The sequence below is a fragment of the Ipomoea nil genome, unplaced genomic scaffold (genome assembly GCF_001879475.1).
Source record: "Ipomoea nil cultivar Tokyo-kokei standard unplaced genomic scaffold, Asagao_1.1 scaffold1509, whole genome shotgun sequence".
NCBI classification, from domain to species: Eukaryota; Viridiplantae; Streptophyta; class Magnoliopsida; order Solanales; family Convolvulaceae; genus Ipomoea; species Ipomoea nil.
In genome coordinates, this window is record NW_017617937.1 from 1245058 (window position 1) to 1264083 (window position 19026).

General features: G+C 35.4%; 3 protein-coding genes and 2 non-coding genes across 6 annotated transcripts; 3 read left to right on the forward strand and 2 right to left on the reverse strand.

Annotated features, from left to right (window-relative positions):
- Window positions 1–1224: 1224 nt before the first annotated feature.
- On the reverse strand, window positions 1225–4809 carry LOC109189198 (L-ascorbate oxidase homolog). 2 transcript variants are annotated; one of them, XM_019339991.1, is made up of 10 exons: window positions 4537–4808; window positions 4277–4445; window positions 3944–4053; window positions 3349–3619; window positions 3152–3248; window positions 2717–3062; window positions 2146–2511; window positions 1970–2048; window positions 1446–1665; window positions 1225–1409 (listed from the first exon to the last, which is right to left on the reverse strand). In XM_019339991.1, exons 2-9 carry the CDS (start codon window positions 4421–4423, stop codon window positions 1462–1464), a joined length of 1620 nt encoding a protein of 539 aa, XP_019195536.1. In that variant the 5' UTR covers window positions 4424–4445; window positions 4537–4808; the 3' UTR covers window positions 1225–1409; window positions 1446–1461. The 2 variants fall into 2 exon arrangements, with proteins under 2 accessions (XP_019195536.1, XP_019195537.1); XM_019339992.1 differs by having other exon boundaries at window positions 1228–1412; window positions 1449–1665; window positions 4537–4809.
- Window positions 4810–10637: 5828 nt separating this feature from the next.
- TRNAW-CCA lies at window positions 10638–10709 on the forward strand. Its single transcript has one exon. It is a non-coding gene; the product is annotated as a tRNA-Trp (tRNA).
- Window positions 10710–10815: 106 nt separating this feature from the next.
- TRNAW-CCA lies at window positions 10816–10887 on the forward strand. Its single transcript has one exon. It is a non-coding gene; the product is annotated as a tRNA-Trp (tRNA).
- Window positions 10888–11312: 425 nt separating this feature from the next.
- LOC109189088 (serine/threonine-protein kinase SRK2I) lies at window positions 11313–15047 on the reverse strand. The gene is made up of 9 exons (XM_019339823.1): window positions 14482–15047; window positions 13837–13911; window positions 13634–13735; window positions 13508–13561; window positions 13308–13400; window positions 12992–13084; window positions 12503–12607; window positions 12312–12410; window positions 11313–12048 (listed from the first exon to the last, which is right to left on the reverse strand). Exons 1-9 carry the CDS (start codon window positions 14656–14658, stop codon window positions 11779–11781), a joined length of 1068 nt encoding a protein of 355 aa, XP_019195368.1. The 5' UTR covers window positions 14659–15047; the 3' UTR covers window positions 11313–11778.
- A 1327-nt stretch (window positions 15048–16374) lies between these two features.
- Window positions 16375–19007, forward strand: LOC109189090 (50S ribosomal protein L25). The gene is made up of 3 exons (XM_019339825.1): window positions 16375–16856; window positions 16944–17073; window positions 18583–19007. Exons 1-3 carry the CDS (start codon window positions 16464–16466, stop codon window positions 18819–18821), a joined length of 762 nt encoding a protein of 253 aa, XP_019195370.1. The 5' UTR covers window positions 16375–16463; the 3' UTR covers window positions 18822–19007.
- The last annotated feature ends 19 nt before the right edge of the window (window positions 19008–19026 follow it).

The following is a 19026-nucleotide window of genomic DNA, read 5'->3' on the forward strand; positions in this document are numbered from 1 at the left end:
CATGTGACGATTAGTCGAGCCCTTGGCGGTGCCACCTTTGACAATGTCCTCATCCCCTCTAAGCCCAAACCACATGGCCCACTAATTCTCCCTTGGAACGTTATGTTGTGGAACCGTGCCCACCTTGCAAAGTGGGCACGGTTCCAGATTCATAATTTCTATACTATAAATTCATAATTTTTAAACTGTAGATTCATAATTTAAATACAGTAGATTCATAATTTCTATACAGTAGATTCATAATTTTTATACTGCAGATACATAATATTTGTACTGTAGATTCATAATTTCTAAACTGTATAGTTATCAAATTATGAACATATAGTTCTATGCTTTGTGAATACAGAGTTCAACAATTGGGAATATCGAAAATTATGAACATATAACTCTATAATTATGAACATATAGCTCTATCACATGTTCACAAACCTAATACTGTAGATTCATAATTTCTTTAATGTAGATTCATAATTTCTACAGTGTAGATTCATACTGAAGATGAAACAATGCGATTGCGAAGAGAAAGACGACGTTAACAAGTGAAAAACAATATTTTTTTTAATTAAAAAAATTATGAATCTACAATATAAAAATTGTGAATCTGAAATCGTGTCCACCTTGTTTCCGCAGCATAATTTTCCTTCTCCCCTAGCCCCATGAGCTAGTATCGATTGGGATTTTAGAATTTCTTTTATGTTAATTTAAAAATAAAAATTAAACAGAAATGATCAATCATCAAGAACCAGCAGTATTGGGCTTATATTTGTCCAATGTTCATTTGGTCTTGCATGCCTCAAAATATTTGAACAGAATTGTACTAGAGAGAGCCCAATAAAAATATAGTTTTGTCTAAGATTATTCAAAGCCTACTTGATTATTTGGTCCTGTTATACCTCCACTTATAGGCCTTGTTGTAGTTCAATTAATTGATACTAGATAGTAGTAGTGAACAAAGTAGTTACAATTCAGGAAATAGTGTGACTTTAATGCTATTTTTAAAAATTATGGCGACATATACTTATAAGATTTAGTCTCAATATAGAAAATTTTATACGTTAAAACCAAATGTCATTTAGTTTCACTGAAATATACATATATAAAATTTATACGCCAAAACCAAATATCATTTTTGTTTCTTCCTGAAGCAAAAAACTCTCGCCCTTTGAAAGTCTCAGGCCAATAATTTGAAGTCATTGCATTATATTGCATTTCTTTATACTCCTAAGATATAATCTCAAGGGGATCAATAATATAATGATGCTACAAAAAAAACAATTAGTTTTAACAACACTCAGGATTTCAGATATACAATTTGAATAAGAGGCATATATAATTCAAGCACAAAAACATTTGCTTTTCGGTATCATCATCTCTTGCAGTCAACCTTTCATGACTGGTCCAACTAACACACACACACACACACACACAAAAAAAAAAAAAAAAAAAAAAAAAAAACCATCTCTAAAGATGTCTACCTACAGCTCTTCCACATAGTAGAGCATTATTAGGCATGTCATATTCATTGGCAAAATTCTTAATTGGATTGTACACTCTCATATACAGCTGCTGTCCTAGGTACCTCCTTTCCCATATTGCAGACCTCAAATTCCACATTCCTTGGTTGTCTAAGGATACCAGTATAGCACTCCAAGATTTCGGATAAACCTGCATATGTGGAAGAAAGAAAATGAAGGGGCGCGTAAACGCATTTTCCTTTGCAAGAAAAGTAGATGGATTTTTTGGGTGACAAGGGAAACCCGCAGCCAGTACCCGAGAACACTGGGTAAACCCTGCCTTCTGATCCTAGCCAGCAATGGACTACAGGGAGGTAAACCAACCTAGGTTGTCCATAGCTGACTGGCTCAAACCAAGAAAGCCAATAAGCCGCTTGTAACCTTTGTGGTTACCAAGTCAAGAGCCTAACCAATGCAATGTTGTGTTTTTAAGGTTTTAATGTTTTATTTGTTACCTGTGTAGTGTGCCTAGTAAGTGCATCGACAAGATTGTAGTTCTGTCTACTAGCTCCGGTCCATTTCCCCAAGCCAAATCTGTGAATGTTTGCGATAGGAAGTCGTTAAGAAACAAATGCTCATCGTGACCATACCAAGAACGAGAATAGTGCAGTATTGGTATTGAGTTACTTACCCTACAACCCAGAAATCATAGCCATCAAGGTGCCAAGACTGCATGGTGTCCTCGTCGTTCTGGAATACAATTTCGATGAACTGGTGAAGAGAAGTGGGGAGCACAGCCGTGGCTAGGGAAGGTGCACCATCGGAAGGAGAGCTCTGAATTGCATTAAGACTAAAGACTCCGGTGATGTTGAAGTAATCAGCAAGCTTGAGAGGGGTGTCGGGATCAATATGGGACACTCTATTGACAGCATATCTCTGCTTTGCACCGATAATCGGTGCTGAATTGGCCAGCACAATCGTCATCGATGGAGTAATTTTCCCATAGTGGAAAGATCCCTGAGGGTTAGGCCTAGCAGCATTTGCAGTCAAATTCCACCTTCAACAGATACATTTCGATATTATGCCATCGCAAAGTATAACTACAACTACGCTCATTATCCAAGATTTTGACTAATGGTTACCTTTTTTTTTTAATGTTACTGGCTCTATTACAATGTAGTATCTGTTTATATACTTTCTCAACCTACTGAAACACAAAGAACCAATAACGCCTCTACTGAGACTCAAATTCTAATGGTTACCTGAATGTTCTGGCTTGCACCATAGACCAGTCCAGTTGGCCGGCTGGGGCATCGGGTATTGGCCCAGAAACAGGCGAGATAGAGTTAATGTAGTGTAACACTGAAGTGGAGCTTAGAACTTTTCCGGTGAACCTTGTAGATGCAACGATAAAATAGTCCTTTGGCGGCTGGTCCAAAGTGACAAGAACAGATACAGATTGACCCACGTGAACATCAAGCGTATCATACATATTCTGGACAACGTGGGATCCTTCAACCTCAACTAGCTTCATTTTGTGGCCTTGAATTCTGAAGTTAATGGATGTTGACAAACCCACATTCGAAATTCTGAACATGTAGGTATTACCTAGATAGTAAAAACGATCGTTGTCAAAAACATATTTCACCGGGGGAAAATTACTGAGAATCTGAGATTTTTCGTGTACTGAGGATAACCTTGATTCACACTGAAGCTAGACTGGCTCTGGCCATTTATAAGAAGGCCATCGGGGAAGGGCAAAGATTTTCCCGAATCCAATATTTGTTGTAAAGCCTGTTAAGTACCAAACAAAAACCATTCATGTTTAAGGATGTCAAATCTATATTGTAAGTCATCTTGTTATTTAATCAAATGAAACATGAACCATACTCACCTTGTGACTAGTCTTGTACCAATCACCAATAAGTAAACTGAAATCTCCAGCAGGTTTCGGATAGGGAACTGGAATGACTGATCTTGCATAAACATTAAGCGCTCCAAACCCTCCCGCGGCTTTTTGCATGAAAGTTGACGGGAAGTATGTATAGCTTCCAATCTGATCTTTCGTTTGAAACTTGTATGTGTAGTTTGTGTTTGGCGGGATAGGGCAATTAGTCCCGAAAACCCCATCTTGCCACGAGTTCTTCCTCTGCTTGATCCCATTCCTAAACATTGAAAATGGACCTCCAATTAGACTTCCTAAACAACTATAGCTTCTTTGGACAGCTTAATTAACACAAAAGCTACAAAATGGCTACCGCTATATTTTAAAGTCATCACAACTTCACATTTAGGAATACATTTCCCTCACTTGCACAAAAGATATGTGACAAGATGCCATTGCCAAGCATATTTACAACACATAATACAATTGCATGTTACACTACAAGAAATTCAAGAAACTTTAGGGAAAATGCAGGTTTGATATCAGAGATTCAGAATATACTCTTGAATATATATACAGTATAAAGAGAGGGCATGACATTTACCATGTTAAGAGAAGTGGCTGGTCCAACTTATTGATGAGGTTGAGGATTACATTGTCATTTGTCACAAGATCCAATCTTGGACCAGGAAATTGACCATTGATGAGAATCACCTGCAAGTTAACATCAATGCTATTAGAAACACAATCTTTAGCCCGCTCAAATCAAGAAGGCCACTCCCGTTGGAGTCAAACTGGTAATCTCGTGATTACTAAGTCAACAACCTGACCAACTTGGTTGGGGTTGCCCGAGAAACAAAATCTTGATTTACCAAAATCACAACCAAAAATGCAAGTATTCAGCTCAAAAACAATACTGGGAATAAGCAATGGCAACCTGTTGAGGAACACCAAGAGGAGAAACAGTTCCATAAGTGGCAGTCCAAGTGAAATACTTGTAATCATCCTCCCCTTTCACCATAGATAAGAAGCTCCACAAAACCAATACTGCAAAAACCAAACACCTCAACCCCATTTTCCCCATTTCTGTTTCTTAAACCCCAAACCTGCAAAACCCATCACAGTTCATCAGATTTCACACTAACAGATCAAGAAAATCCAAGAAATGCATTGTCAAATAGGAAAACAAAATCTCACCCTGCTTGAATCACACTATCTGGTTGCTATCTAAGCTACAAAATTGGAAAGAATGAGTGGAAATGTGAAATGTGGGTACTAATCAGCTAGCTCTGTTTCTTGAGCTCCTATATCAGAGTGGCAGATCCCAACAAACCCTCCATAAATAGATATATTGACTGGGCTTGAAAATGAGCAGAGATGGACTCTTGGACCCAATATTTCAAACGACAACTTCAATATTCCGTATTCGGCGGGCTTCACGCGTTTTCGCGCAATTATTGATAAACCCTTTTTGTTTTTTCTTTTTGAATAACACCCAAAAGAAGAGCAGGTAGAGCAGAAAGATAAAAAAAACTCCATTAATCCCGGCGTCCACCACATAATAGCGGAATACCAACTTTCATGTTTTTTTCTTTATCCTTTATATATATCATTTAATTTTAGAATACATTTCTTCTCCAAAAGGTCGAATCTCAATCCTGACCCAACAACATTTGGAAGAATATAAATCATGAAGATTCGAACTTGTCTCTTATCTCAAATATTACCTATTAAACCAATGAATTAAGCTCTAGAATACATTGATTGAGACAAACGGATGAGATCAATAATGAAAATGAAAAGAAGTGAAGTTTACATTGTTTGGTTAATATTTTTTATTAATTGTGATAATCAAACATCTAAAGCTATAAATATACACAACAACATCTTTTGTACACTATATAATTTGACAGTATTTTTTCAATTAATCCATGATAAATTAGATTAATTTACAAATAATTAAAAAATATAAAGAGTTGAGATATACAATACAATAATACAAAATAATTCATATAATATACGGAGTAAAATATTTTGTAAAAATTTAGATGTAAATAACAGCGACAAGACTCGAATAGTGAAATTGTAATAATTATATCATTTCAATCATACTATTTCATTCAATGCTAACTCTTTTAATTGAAATTCAATTCATCAATTACCATTACTAAGACTGTTAATACAATCATAAAGTTTATCCGGGGGCCTTGCTAGGGATCACAAAGGTGAATGGCTTTATAGGTTTTACAGGAATATTGGGGTTTCTTATAGCTTTGCCCCGGAGCTGTGGAGTTTAAGGGAGGGTCTACGGCTAGCAAAGGGACAGGGGTTTTAGAAGGGTCATTCTTGAATTGGATTCTGAATCCGTGGTGGCTGCCATGGACGAGGACAAGATCGTAGAAGAATGCTCCTCTTCCATTTATAAAGACTGCAAACATTTGGCTTCGCATATGGAAAAAGTGATTTTCAGGCACACATTGCGCGAAGGTAATAAGTGCGCGGATCACCTGGCAAATCTAGGCCAGTCTGCGAGTTGGGGGACAACGTGGCTTGACCTCCCACCGCCTAGTCTTAACCATCTGCTGGAAGCTGACGCCTACGATGCAAGCTCTGCAAGAGTGTGGTAGTTTCTAGTGTTCCTTTCGCGTAGAGTACGGGTTTTTTCTCACCAAAAAAAAAAAAAAACAAAAAAAAAAAAAACAAAAACAATCATAAAGTTTAATATTTAACTCTTGGAAAAGGGTGCTTGTGAAACTTTACAAGCACATCGACCTGTGCGTCTCGGACTGGATCTAAATTAGTCGCATAATAGTGAGAATACTTCAACGACTCCAATTGTTTTTTTTCAATACATTCTTAGTTGTGAATAATCAATAATCATTGCATTGGCAATAAAAATGAAGCTTTAATTATAAAATGCATGGGGCACTTGGAATCTTTAAGTACAAGGAAGATTACATGCACAAATATAATTATAATCGAAGTAATCATAAGTATATGCCATATACACTGCAGATCAGACATATATGCCCATGCCAATTATTCGTTATTTATTAATTATTTAATTGAATGAGGTAATTAAAGTAAAGAAAAATCATATCCACTGGCTAAAAAAGTCAATAAAATTATGGGGAGCCATGTGATGTGTTGGTTGGTAAGTGTGGGAGTCTTTACACCGAAATTGGATGGTTAGCTACCCATATTAGTCACCGACGAGTGGAATATTCCAAACTTCTAATCCAAGCTAGGATTAGACAATTAATTAATATTTTTACAATTAATTATTTCATTTTTACAATTAAATATTTTAATTGTTTTATTTAGAATATACAAATATTTATAATAATATTAAAAATGTTATTTATTAAAAATTGAAAAGAAAAAAAGGAGCTGCTCTGGTTGTTACTGAGGAAACCAGTGTTTCTCTGGTCGTCGCTGCGGAAACCAGACCTATGGTTTCTGCTGGAAACGATTGTTGTCAACCAGGAAACGATTTTAATATGTGGAAAATAACTCCCGTCAAATTTTTGCGGAAGTCATTTTCCTCCAAAATAGTCTTATTTTTCCAAGTCAACGGAAAATGATTTTTGTTGACTTGGTTTTCCAGGCACATCCAAACACTGGAAACTCAAAAAATGATTTTCAGAAATCATTTTTCAGGTTTCCAAACACTCCCTAAACTTCTTATTAAACTAGAAGAGATTCACCTCATATCCTCGATACTTATGGGTGTTTTTTTTCTTCTTAATTGAAATATAATAAGCTAAGGCATCATATTGTGATTCTTCAATGTATACTCATGGAAAATAATATATCATGAATAATTGCTAATGTGATTTGGTGATTATGTGTTCTTAGCGTATACGCAGTTATTGATGTTTTGTTTTATTAGTTGGGTTATTATACATCTTGGTCTACACGTAAAACTTGCAAATAAAACAATATTCACTCTATGGTTTTGGCCCTATAGCGACCCAATAAAAGGAATGCGACAAATGAAGATCAGACAAGTCAAGTACCCAATGAATATCTAAAAATATTTTAACAAACATTAGTATATATAAGATTATATTGTACATTAGTACTATGATTTCTATGTCCACTATGCTTCAAGCACCAGAACGTGTTGCGGCTAATAAGTTGGGTAGCACAAGAAATCGAGTTATTCATATATTGATTGTCACATCATAATCTTGTTTATATATAGACTAAGATTTAAATAGAAATAACTAATGATACGTCTATCTTTGATCTTAATATATGACACCCTTGATATAAAGTTTTAAAAGTTACGAGTTTAATTATTGTTAATATTTTATCTTTATCGAACACAATGCACAAAGTGTTGTTTTTTTTTTTTTTTTTTTTTTAGTGAAAATGCACAAAGCTAAATGTTGTATGGTTTACAAACTATTACAATAGATGTTTTGTGATTTATGAACTATTTACAGGAAATAGGTTCATCCCATATATGCACACTCTTTTATATATATATATATATATATATATATATATATATATATATATATATATATATATTCGTGAGTCATGACAGTTCTGACAACCTAGTTTCATCTTCGATTGTCTTTATCTTTGTCTAGACATATATGCAGCAAACTATAGTTTCAGGGCCGGACCTTGCCTAGAGCCCATGCTTGGGGGAGGGTCTCATCCTATCTCTTATATATATAGTATATATGTATTGAGTATAAGTAATTTATATACATATGTTTTATAATAAGTTGAACTAGCTTGGTTGATAAGATATTTGAATTTTAATCTTTTTTTTTAAGTTACTGGCTCTCAACCTACTGAAACACAAAGAACCAATAACGCCTTCACTGAGACTTAAACTCATAATCTTCCAAATAGAAGTCCAACTCGGGTACCATTAGACCACATAGTCCTGGTCTTTGCTTATATTCTAATGTATATTTTAAAAATTTATTTTTATTGATTTTTTGTGTTTAATACGGAGTAGTATTTTTAATGTAGTTTTTAAATATATAAATTTTCATATATTTATACTAAACATATTATGAAAATTTTGTATATTAAATATATAAATTTTTATATTAAATTTTTAATGCAGTTTCTAAATTTATAAATTTTTATATACTTATACTAAACATATTATGAAAAATTGAATTAAAAAAACTTCAATCAACTCATGTTAACCAAACAAGACATGTTAAAATAGGACGGAGGGGGTTATATGATATATTTTGAGATTGAATTATTAAAAAAATTAAAAAATAATTTACTCCGTACCATTTTATGAATATCTAATCAATGTAATATAGAAGCTAATTCTATCATGCGTCATTGTATTCAAATTATTCTAAAAAAAATTAAAATTTATCTATTTAAAAGAAAAAGTATTTATAAAAATCATGAAAATAATATAGAAGATGTGTGATTCATAATATGCTTTATGTTCGAACTATTTTATCTAGATAATTATGTTTCATATCTTTTTGCATTTTTTTATTGCGTTTTGAAATATTTTAATTTCTTGCTCCTAGTCAAAAAAGATTTTTAGCTTCACATATGTTTGTAATTGTTGTTTTATAAATTTTTAATAACAATTAATTTTTTTCTTATTTAATTTAAATTTTAAGCATAAAATATATATTAATCGGGGCTCATTTTTTTTATCCTGCTCCGAGCCTATAAAATAATAGGACCAGCCCTGCACAAAAGCATAATTTATCTATACATATTTGCAGGTAATAACTGCGAATTGAATAGAAAACTAGCTAGTGTAACTTGAGCAAAACGTCAAATGTTCATCATGATTTATATATGTATCATTGTGAATAATTATAATAAGTGGGTATATATAGTGTTGCAACATGGCTACCGACGCTGCGGCATCATTGCATGCATGCGCGCGCTTGAATGGTTTTTTTTTTTTATTTTTTTTTTATTTTTAGTTTTATAATTTAATAATTGGACCAACCAGCAAGTATAGGGGATAGCCACCTGTCTATGTAATAATCATGTAATATTAATCTTGTGTCATCATGTTGTATCACTATATAGTTTTAAGTTAAAGAAGGAAGGCAACTCAGCCAAGTTAATTAAACAGTTAGCTTGATAATAATTTAGTAAAGTTTAACTTTTTGTGAGAGTTGTCTATTGACGGTTTTCTTAATTGAACTGATCAGCTATGATCTTTTTTAGTTTGAACTAATCATATGTTCTAAGAGCTGAACCGTGTGACAAATTTTCTTGCTACGGAGTTTATAAAACATGGTCGAGGACAACCGATGATGAGATATGTCCGAGGAGCTTCGTTTGACTTTGAGGGAAGATATATACTATGGAGACCACACCGGTTTGCAAGATCTCAGGTGGTTGCTAGTAAGGGTGAGCAAAAAAATCGGACCAATCGAAAAATCGACGACCAAAAATCGAATCATCTGAATATTTCGATTTCGGTTATTAAGGTTAAAAAAAAAATCTGTTATTTCGATTTTTCGGTCGATTATCAATTTTTCGACCGGAAAACTGAAGATTAATCCCAAAAAAAAAAAAAAAAAAAAAAAAAAAAAAATCTAACCTCACCGCATTTACATTTTGCAAGTCCACTGTCTATCACATTAATTTTAATGATTTATTGGATTGCAATGTATTTATTAATCATATAATGTATAAATAATAGTCCAATTGTATCTCATCACTATCTCACTAAAATACTATTGTACTTGAGGACATGAATTTAATTAATTATAAATACTAAGTTATTATTTGTTTTCCTTAATAATTTAGTCCATTGAACACTATGCAATTCAGGTAAGTACATAGGAGGCTACTATCCATAAATAAGACAGCACTGCATTAATTAACCATAAATCCATAATTGTATCAAAGTGCTGCAAAGCCTTAAAACCTAGCTCAAGAAGTGCCTAAAACTAAGAAAAAACGAAGTAGATGTCTAAGGTCCTATATCTGATGCGTGAGACACTTAGTGGTTCAGGTAAATATTAAAATATATTACATTACCCATCGATTAGCTAAACAGCACTATATTAGTCAAATAAATAAAATAAATATAATTATTTAAAAAAAATGATTAAATTTAATTGACCGAAAACCGTTGATTTCGGTTATATCAATTATAAAAGTTCGATTAAAATTTTGATTATTAACCAAAAAGCAATCAAAACCAATGCTCACCCCTAGTTGGTAGGTTGCCTCTTGCCTTTCTTGGGGCATATAATCACTCCACTCAGATCCAAAAACAAACATTTGTGATAAAAAAAAATGTTATACTTACTTAGCTGACACGTAGTGGATCCGTGGCGCAATGGTAGCGCGTCTGACTCCAGATCAGAAGGTTGCGTGTTCGATTCACGTCGGGTTCAATTCCCCACGATCCTTTTTTCATTTTTTGGGGCATATAATCACTCTACTCAGATCCAAAAACAAACATTTGTATAACATCTTATACTTACTAAGTTAAAACGTAATGGATCCGTGGCGCAATGGTAGCGCGTCTGACTCCAGATCAGAAGGTTGCGTGTTCGATTCACGTCGGGTTCAATTCCCTTGGTCCAATTTTCATTTTTGCCCCGTAATTAATGAGTCCACTCTCCAGTCAAAATCCAATTTACAAAGGGCTTTGGAAGGTGTTAAAGTTTGAACCTTTTGTGATTGCTGTTCAAAACATTCCTGTGTCTCTTCCTTCTTTTATAGAGATTTGGTTTGAAACCGACTAAAGAGAATTGGTTTGAAACCGACTAAAGAGAATTGGTTTGAAACCAAACAATTAAAGTGTTATTCTAACACATTTCACATCCCCATTTTGAATTATTCAAAATGTGGTTATCATCATAACCTTGAGGCATTACATTAGTTTTCCTTTCTCCAAATTTTCTGTTTTTCTTTATCTATTTTCCTCAGATTAATAAACACATCCTAAGTCACAAACACATACGCACAGAAGAGCAAGACATTACACAGCAAGCAAGCAAGAAAGGGAACTGAATTAAGCAATACATATGAAAAAGGTATTGCATCACAAGCTAAGACAGACATAAGTGCAGTTTATAGGTCCATATACAATGCCAGCAGCCTTTCAACATAAAACACAACAACAACAACAACAAGGTACACCTACAGACCAAGACCATCAATATTAAACTCAGTACATATATGGTGTATACAAGCTATAGAAATTTAACAAACCACTGCAACCTAGTTATTCTTTCAACAACACTTCTCTATAATGCAGACTAACCAGTAGTTTTTTTTTTTTTTTTTTCGACAACAGGCAAAAGCTGCATGGTGCCCCTACTAATCTGCAGGCAATGACGGATGATTAATCGAAAACAAAGATGAGATCGCCCAAAATGTGGTTGGCAATAGACACGACATTGCACTTTCTTGTCTCAATCTTCACATGGCCAAGCTTGCGCTTGTTCTTCTCCTTGATCACATTGCATACACGATCTCCCCACTGCTGTCAACATCAAGATCAGGATCGGAATCAAAGTCATCCATGTCATCATCCATCAGTTCTAGGTTATAAAGACCAGCTGGGGGTATGGTTGCCTCAGAGACTATTTGCATGATAGTATCTATGCTCTGCATTGGCTGGTCAGGCTCCTCAAACTGGGTGCTCACCATATTGTCATCCATCAGGTCGGCAGGGAGGTTCTTTAGAAACCAAGCATGATTTTTTATTTCTGGCATTGTGATTCTCTGTCACAAAACACATGGACAATTCATAAAGTCTTAACCAGATAACAAATATGTAGTACTACTTACTTATCATAACTAGTAGGGCTGATAAACACATAGCAACAGGCAAAATATTAAAGCATAATGATAAACAATATAGTCAAGACAGAAAAACTTAACAGCAAGTCCCAGTACAAAATCAACAAAAAGCAATAAAACCACAACCTTCTTCTCAAGACAATTGCTTTAGAGAATGTATCAAATTTCTTTAGAATACCACCAACCTGTGAAGGATCTCCAACAAATATCCTTGAGATAAGATGGCGACATTCCTCAGATATCTGAATGTTGTCTGGAATTGAATACTGAACACTCAGGATTCTCTGTAGAGCACAAATACAGATAACAGATTAGCATTATGTAAGACAATATCATGGACTATGTAAGTAGTAAATATAAGAGTTTAATTAATTACATTTATTGTCTTCCTAAAATCCTTTGGCTCATCAGGGTCCTCAAAGGGATATGCACCCACCAACATGACATACAATGTTACTCCGCATGACCATACATCTGCAACCTGCAACAATATGTTAGCTCTGCATTCAGTCTCTTCAAGGTCAGAAGAGGTCTAAGAAACTTTGCAATGAGAGGTCATAAATAAAGACATGCAGAAATAACAAAAACAGCATAAACAAAGAAACAAGTATGTATGCTGCTAATGGATCTCTAGTTCTCTACACTAGATTCCGCAACTATTCAGATAACCAAACGCAAAGAAAGTCTAAAGTCTCCAAAGTAAAAGAATTTATAACTAATACCTATCATATGTGGAATAGAAAGTCCCATACTTAACGTGCTAATTAAATAGTCAAATGCCTAATGCAGAAGGCATTTTGATATCTTCAAAAGCAGAGATAAATTATACAAGATAATAATCTGCAACAGTATCAGGAATGCCTACCTTGCCATCATATTCTTGCCTCAGCAGCACTTCAGGAGCAATGTACGCTGGGGTTCCCACTGTTGATTTGGGTTGTGAATGCAGCAAAGATGACTGTCAAAAACAGCAATAATCAGAAAATTACAAAGCCAGTGCAACTTGAAGGGACCATACCAGAATATGTATACACACTAGTAATGAAGGAAATGAGAGGGAACTCAGGGAAGTTGTTAAAAAGAACAGATTTTCACTTTCTTCTACTTCCAGTGAAGGGCTGTGCGATTAGTACTTCCTATGGGCCATTGACTTAAATTAAGAACTAACAATGGGAAAGTACCTTAGAATAGCCAAAATCACATATCTTCAAACGGGGAGCAACACTTCCATCAAGCAATGTGTTCTCCAGCTTTAGATCCCGATGACATACTTGCTTCATCAACATAAACATCGCACGAGAAATGAATAAACAAAAAATCAAAACGTTACATCTACAGACAAAATATAAGACTTTTGGTGGGGACCAGAAAAATAAATTACCATAGAGTGGCAGTAGCTGACTCCAGATATAAGTTGTTGGAAAAAGAAGCGAGCCTGTGACAAGAATTACAATGAGCACATAAAATTCCTCATAAAGAAAATGATATGCTAGTAACAGATCAGAACCTCATCCTCATTAAACCGCCCTGCATTGCAGATTCGCTCAAAAAGCTCACCACCAGATGCATATTCCATAACAATAGCCAAATGAGTTGGCGTTAGAATCACCTAAAGCAAAAAAAAAAATAAAAAATTGACAGATGAATCACCCCAATGCCACATAGGACTCATTAAAATACAAAAAGGCAAAAGGGGATATAGCAAGAAACCTCTCTGAATCTGACTATGTTAGGATGCCTGAGGGACCTGTGATTTATGATCTCTCGCTGAACATTTTCATCTATCTGCAATCAAAAGCCTCAGAGCACTCAATTTCACACAGAAACAAAATCACTCTAGGCATTAACTTAATCCTAGATAATGAGAAAAACACAGACATTTCAGTCTATATCATCACAGCTCTAATGCAGCAACAGGAACAAATTTGAGAGCTCAGAGCCACCAGTCAACTACTCAACTCAATCAAGGAAATGATTGTATAAATTGCTGGAAACAGTGAATAGCTATAAATTTAGACAAGGAGATATACAGCTAAAGATACTATAAGTCACCGTAAATGTAGCATTCATATGCAGAGCTCCATTAATTCTGACTAAACTTGCATGATTCCATTAGAACGGACCATAAAATTTTCTCTCCGGTCGCAGCAAATTCATATTCATCTCTAATTACAAATTCGCATAGAGAGAAACTGGGAAACAAAAATCTCAAAGCAAAACCATATTTAGCTAATACGGAACAACAATTATAGTAATCCCCGGGAATGAAGTAACCTTAACACTTGGCATAACAAGCAAAACTTGCCAAAAAACGATTCCCCTAATTACGCCAAAACTAAGTCACAGGAGTCTAACCTTGTCTCCTCTCTCGATATACTTCACCGCAACCAGCTCCTTAGTCTGCTTATCCCTCATGAGCCGCGCGATGCCGAAATTACCCGACCCGATATCCTTCACGAAATCGTAGCGGTCACTGTCGTGCATGATCGGCATATCCAAACCCGGCCCCGCCGTCATCCCGACCCGATCCATTTTTCCGCTGAGCTTCTCAGGCCGCAACCGATACTAAACCCAACAAAACCAAATTCACATCCCACGAGTCAAACAACGCCGCACTTTAACCGCCGCCGATCGTGAAAAACTGCCGGTTGACTATATTATGACGGATTTGCCCTCGAACCAGTAAAGCATTCAGTGAATGGAGATGGAGTTAGAGATGGAAGGCGGTTGCATATCTGTACTTTCTCAAGTCTTTTTTTTTTCTTTTTTTATTTTAATAATTTTGGAGGAGAAGATATTTTTGTATGGCTTGGTCGGCTATAAAATAATATCTTTTTGGTTTAATTTTGATTTAATTTATTTCTGTGTGCTCTGTGTGTGGGAACAGTGGATTGGGGAGATAGAAGACAGGAGAAGTGAAGTTGACGAGGCGACGCAGACGCTGCGCTGGAGAGGATTAGGTAAGGATAATGCAACGGTGTCGTTTTCCGAACCCGACGGCGTTTTTTCTCGTTATAATGACGAAATTGCCCCTGGTTTGGATAATTGTTTGGCGTGATTCACGATACCAAGGAAAGCATATTCGTTTTCGGGAAAAAAGACAATCTCATGTGTAAATTTTTCACACATTTTATATTCCTTCGGTCTTATTTTATGTGTTCGATTCAATTAACCATGTTGAATTGAAGTTATTTTAAGTACAATTTTTCATAATATTAAGTTAAATATTAATATACAAATTTTATTTATTTAAAAATTACATTAAAAGTACTATTTTACACAAAAAATTAAATTTAACAATAAATAAAGAATAGAGAATTAGTTTGAAAAACAAACAATAAGTATGACGGATAAAGTGAGTAACTCATTCCCAATTTACCCACCCAAAAACGAGATTCTTACCGTCTAGTTAAATTTATCATATTATTTATTTGATAATAATAAATTATAAACTCAATTTGTAATGACAATGATTTATTGTTCTTCTTGATTTCAGTCAATTAGTTATGGACAATTTATAATAATTGTCTTTTTATAATCTTTTGTATGTTAGAGTCACAATGTGACGTTTATTAAATACACACTCTCACATAATGATTACTTGACTACATATTTCTCTTGTCATTCAAAAAAAATAAATAAATAAATCATCGGATCGAACACATACCTAATAGGCTAATATCCCTATTAATAACAAAAATGACATGGTTTACTTGCACACTAAAAAAAATTTATACAATAAACAATTAAAAAGTATCGATTAAACTCATAATTTTTAAATATAAAAATTACAGAGTACAAAATTAACATTTCTTTTGTTCGTACAACAATTGTTATACCCTGCACCACGGCGCGCGCAGTACTGTGCGTCCGCGTTTCTTAAAACGATGTCGTTTTGGGAGGCGCGGAAGGGAGTTGACGTGGTTATGTGTATTTGTTTATATCATTATGTGCATTTGTTCATACAATTATGTGTATTTTTTATACAGTTATGTGTGTTTGTTTATACAACTATGTGTATTTATTTATACAATTATGTATATCTTTTTATATAGTTATGTAAAACAACGTCGTTTTGCATCAGGACGTACAATACAATGCGCACACTGGTGCACGATATAAATTGCCGTTCGCACAATCGTACACAGTGCTCCACCACTTGATCTTTAATGGGCTATTGATCCATTTATTTTTATTTGAAGCCCATAAACAGAAGCCCAAAAATACAAAACTATCGGGTCTCGGCCCAGAGCCCTTAAACCCTGGAACTCTGGAAGTGACAGGACTGAACCCTTTCACTGAGCCAGCTTTGAATTTCTCCGGACAAAGGTCAAGACATGACGAAGTGGTGGCGCACGGTGGCGGCTGCCGGCACCGGCTTAAGAAGCGCGACGGAGGCGCCGAGCCGACGATCGTATTTCACAATTCAGGCTATCCCAAGGGAGGTAACTGGGAACAGAGTTTCTGCGAAGGATCGAGCCCAGGGCCGTATCCCCGCCGTCGTCTTCTCGCAGAACTATGTCCAAACAAACCCTAGCGATCCGACTTCCATCGCCGCGACGGCCTCCGTCTCCCGGAAACGCCTCCTCACGACCGAGAGAAAGCAGATTAAGACCATTCTCAAGTCCGTAGATTCCCCTTTCTTCTGCTCCACGACATTTCCGTTCCAGATCCGGGCCGGGTCGGGCTCATCAACTTTACTTGAATCCGGGAAAGTACTCCCCATCAAGGCAAGTGATACTCGTATTATCACGAGCAATGTATCATTAGTTGATGCGTTTTATGAATTTCTCCCTCATTTCCTTTCCGCAATGTAGATTCACAGAGATAAGGAGACTGGGAAGATATTGAATTTGGTGTTTGTATGGGCTGAAGATGGATCGAAATTGAAGGTGGATATCCCTATTGTTTTGAAAGGAGAAGACGTATGCCTTGGTGTCAAGAAAGGTTTGTCTTTTACTATTCTTCTTAATGCAATTCCTTCTTTAGTCTTAATTCTTTTTCCAGTAGTATCTGTATTCTTCTTAGTTTTCCTGCACTATGCAATAAGATGATAATGAATCATTCATAAATGCACCAGTTTTTTTCCATGTGCTGAACGAACTTGTTTATACTCCATTTTAAATATGTGCACCCTGTAAACTGCTTATCTTCACTGTATTTTGCATTTCAAAATATGGAGCATGTGTTTTATAAGGCACCCTATCTTGATTGATTTTGTTTGTTAGATACTTAGATATAGTACTCCATGACTAGCTGATACTGAAGCTTTCATGGGATGCATCATAATGACCCACTTGTGAGATTACAGTACAAGTATTGATCATAAGTGAAATTCTTAATTTTGAGGCATACAAAGTAGGAAAAAAGCAATTTTCATAAGATTGGAAAACTTGGATGAGTTTCTTTTTTTTTTTTTGGGAACTGACTAAACAAATGATCCGTTCCTCTTTTCATAAAGCTCAGGCGCTCAGCCAAGGAAGGTGCCTATTTTAGAAGGCATTTTGAATTTCTAGATTAGAAATGTCTGGAAAATTTCAGGGCCATCAAGATGGAATATAGTACTCCATGACTAGATATCCACTCTAATATTCTGTAATTTCCAAAAATATAGACATGGTGGACTAAAAAGAACAAAGCCTCTGGCAAAACTAATCAAAATTGTGAATTTTAACTTGATTCTATCCAGCCACTGGCACCCTTTGCCTTCAGAGTTCAGGCTTTTCTCTTTATCCTGTCTACCTGTCCTACCCTAACACCACAACCCCCCCCCCCCCCCTCCTCCCCACAGGCCCCACCCACCCAGAAGAAAAATAAACAAATGAACAAAAATGAAAAGTTTTATCTGAATTATAAAATCATATAGGAACTAACTTCATGTGTTCCTCATTTTTGTGATTATTGAAAATTCGTGATAGGATTGGCATAAGTTAGTCTGAATGTTGTTTTGGTGTCCTGAAGTCATTTAACTTTTGAGGAGAAATTGGAGATCATTTTTATTTCATTTAAGTGTCTTGAACCCATAAAGTTTCATTGATCATATTAACATATTTATCATCCATTGCCTGCATGATGCACAGAGGTACTTGGGGCACTGCATCCTAGACCAACCATTACTATTAGTTGTGGTTAATAATGGTTTTCCTTTGATAAAAATAATAAGGAAGAAAAAGAGACATTTTAATGCTTGGCACTGCTGAGAAACACATCTATTTGTCTCTTCATTTGAGATCTTGAATTTGGTATTGCTTTTGTTATTTTCCCCTAGCAATTTCCTGTCACTCCTTTTTGTGTGGTTTGCTACCAGGGTGTTGGTTAACTAGAACTGGAAAATACTAAACTCTAGTGGAGGGATGTGAATTTACATTGATGCCTATAATTGTGCAAATGTTCAACTCCTCCCGCACACTACACAATGTGACTGTTGGCTTTTGTTTTTCCTTTGGGTGAAAACAGGAGGTCATCTAAACAAGGCAAGGACTAGTCTCAGGTTTTTATGCCCTGCCGAGAAAATCCCTCAAAAGATTGAGGTGGACGTGAGCAATCTAGATATTGGGGATAAAGTGTTGATGCATGACCTCGATATTGACCAAGGGCTGAAACTTCTGAGCAAGTACCCCGAGATGCCTGTGTGCAACATTCGAGATACATTTTTTGACAAGTTTGAAACTGCGCAGAATGATCCGATGGCATAGCAGTGGCACTGAAATCCACTACGCCTTTTATGCTTAGCAATGTAGGATAAGGTGCTTGTTCCAAAAGAAATCTGAATCTTTTTCCTAGTTTTGTGAGGTGGACATAATAAAATTCTGTTCTCTGTATTTCTATGTTGTGTTTCACAAAAAGAAATGCTATACCCCAAATGTTTGAATTCTTGTGTTCATTTAAGCACCATTGACC

Excerpts from the sequence above, each read along its gene's own strand:
- LOC109189198 (XM_019339991.1), bottom strand. The coding sequence starts at position 4,423 with ATGGGGAAAATGGGGTTGAGGTGTTTGGTTTTTGCAGTATTGGTTTTG. Across the intron at positions 3,063-3,151 it reads TAGCTTCAGTGTGAATCAAG|GTAATACCTACATGTTCAGA; the intron begins GTTATCCTCAGT and ends TTTACTATCTAG. Across the intron at positions 2,512-2,716 it reads GTGCAAGCCAGAACATTCAG|GTGGAATTTGACTGCAAATG; the intron begins GTAACCATTAGA and ends TATCTGTTGAAG.
- LOC109189088 (XM_019339823.1), bottom strand. The coding sequence starts at position 14,658 with ATGGATCGGGTCGGGATGACGGCGGGGCCGGGTTTGGATATGCCGATC. Across the intron at positions 13,562-13,633 it reads GGCGGTTTAATGAGGATGAG|GCTCGCTTCTTTTTCCAACA; the intron begins GTTCTGATCTGT and ends TTCTTGTCACAG. Across the intron at positions 12,049-12,311 it reads TTGTTGGAGATCCTTCACAG|AGAATCACAATGCCAGAAAT; the intron begins GTTGGTGGTATT and ends GTTTTGTGACAG.
- LOC109189090 (XM_019339825.1), top strand. The coding sequence starts at position 16,464 with ATGACGAAGTGGTGGCGCACGGTGGCGGCTGCCGGCACCGGCTTAAGA. Across the intron at positions 16,857-16,943 it reads GGAAAGTACTCCCCATCAAG|ATTCACAGAGATAAGGAGAC; the intron begins GCAAGTGATACT and ends TCCGCAATGTAG. Across the intron at positions 17,074-18,582 it reads ATGCCTTGGTGTCAAGAAAG|GAGGTCATCTAAACAAGGCA; the intron begins GTTTGTCTTTTA and ends GGGTGAAAACAG.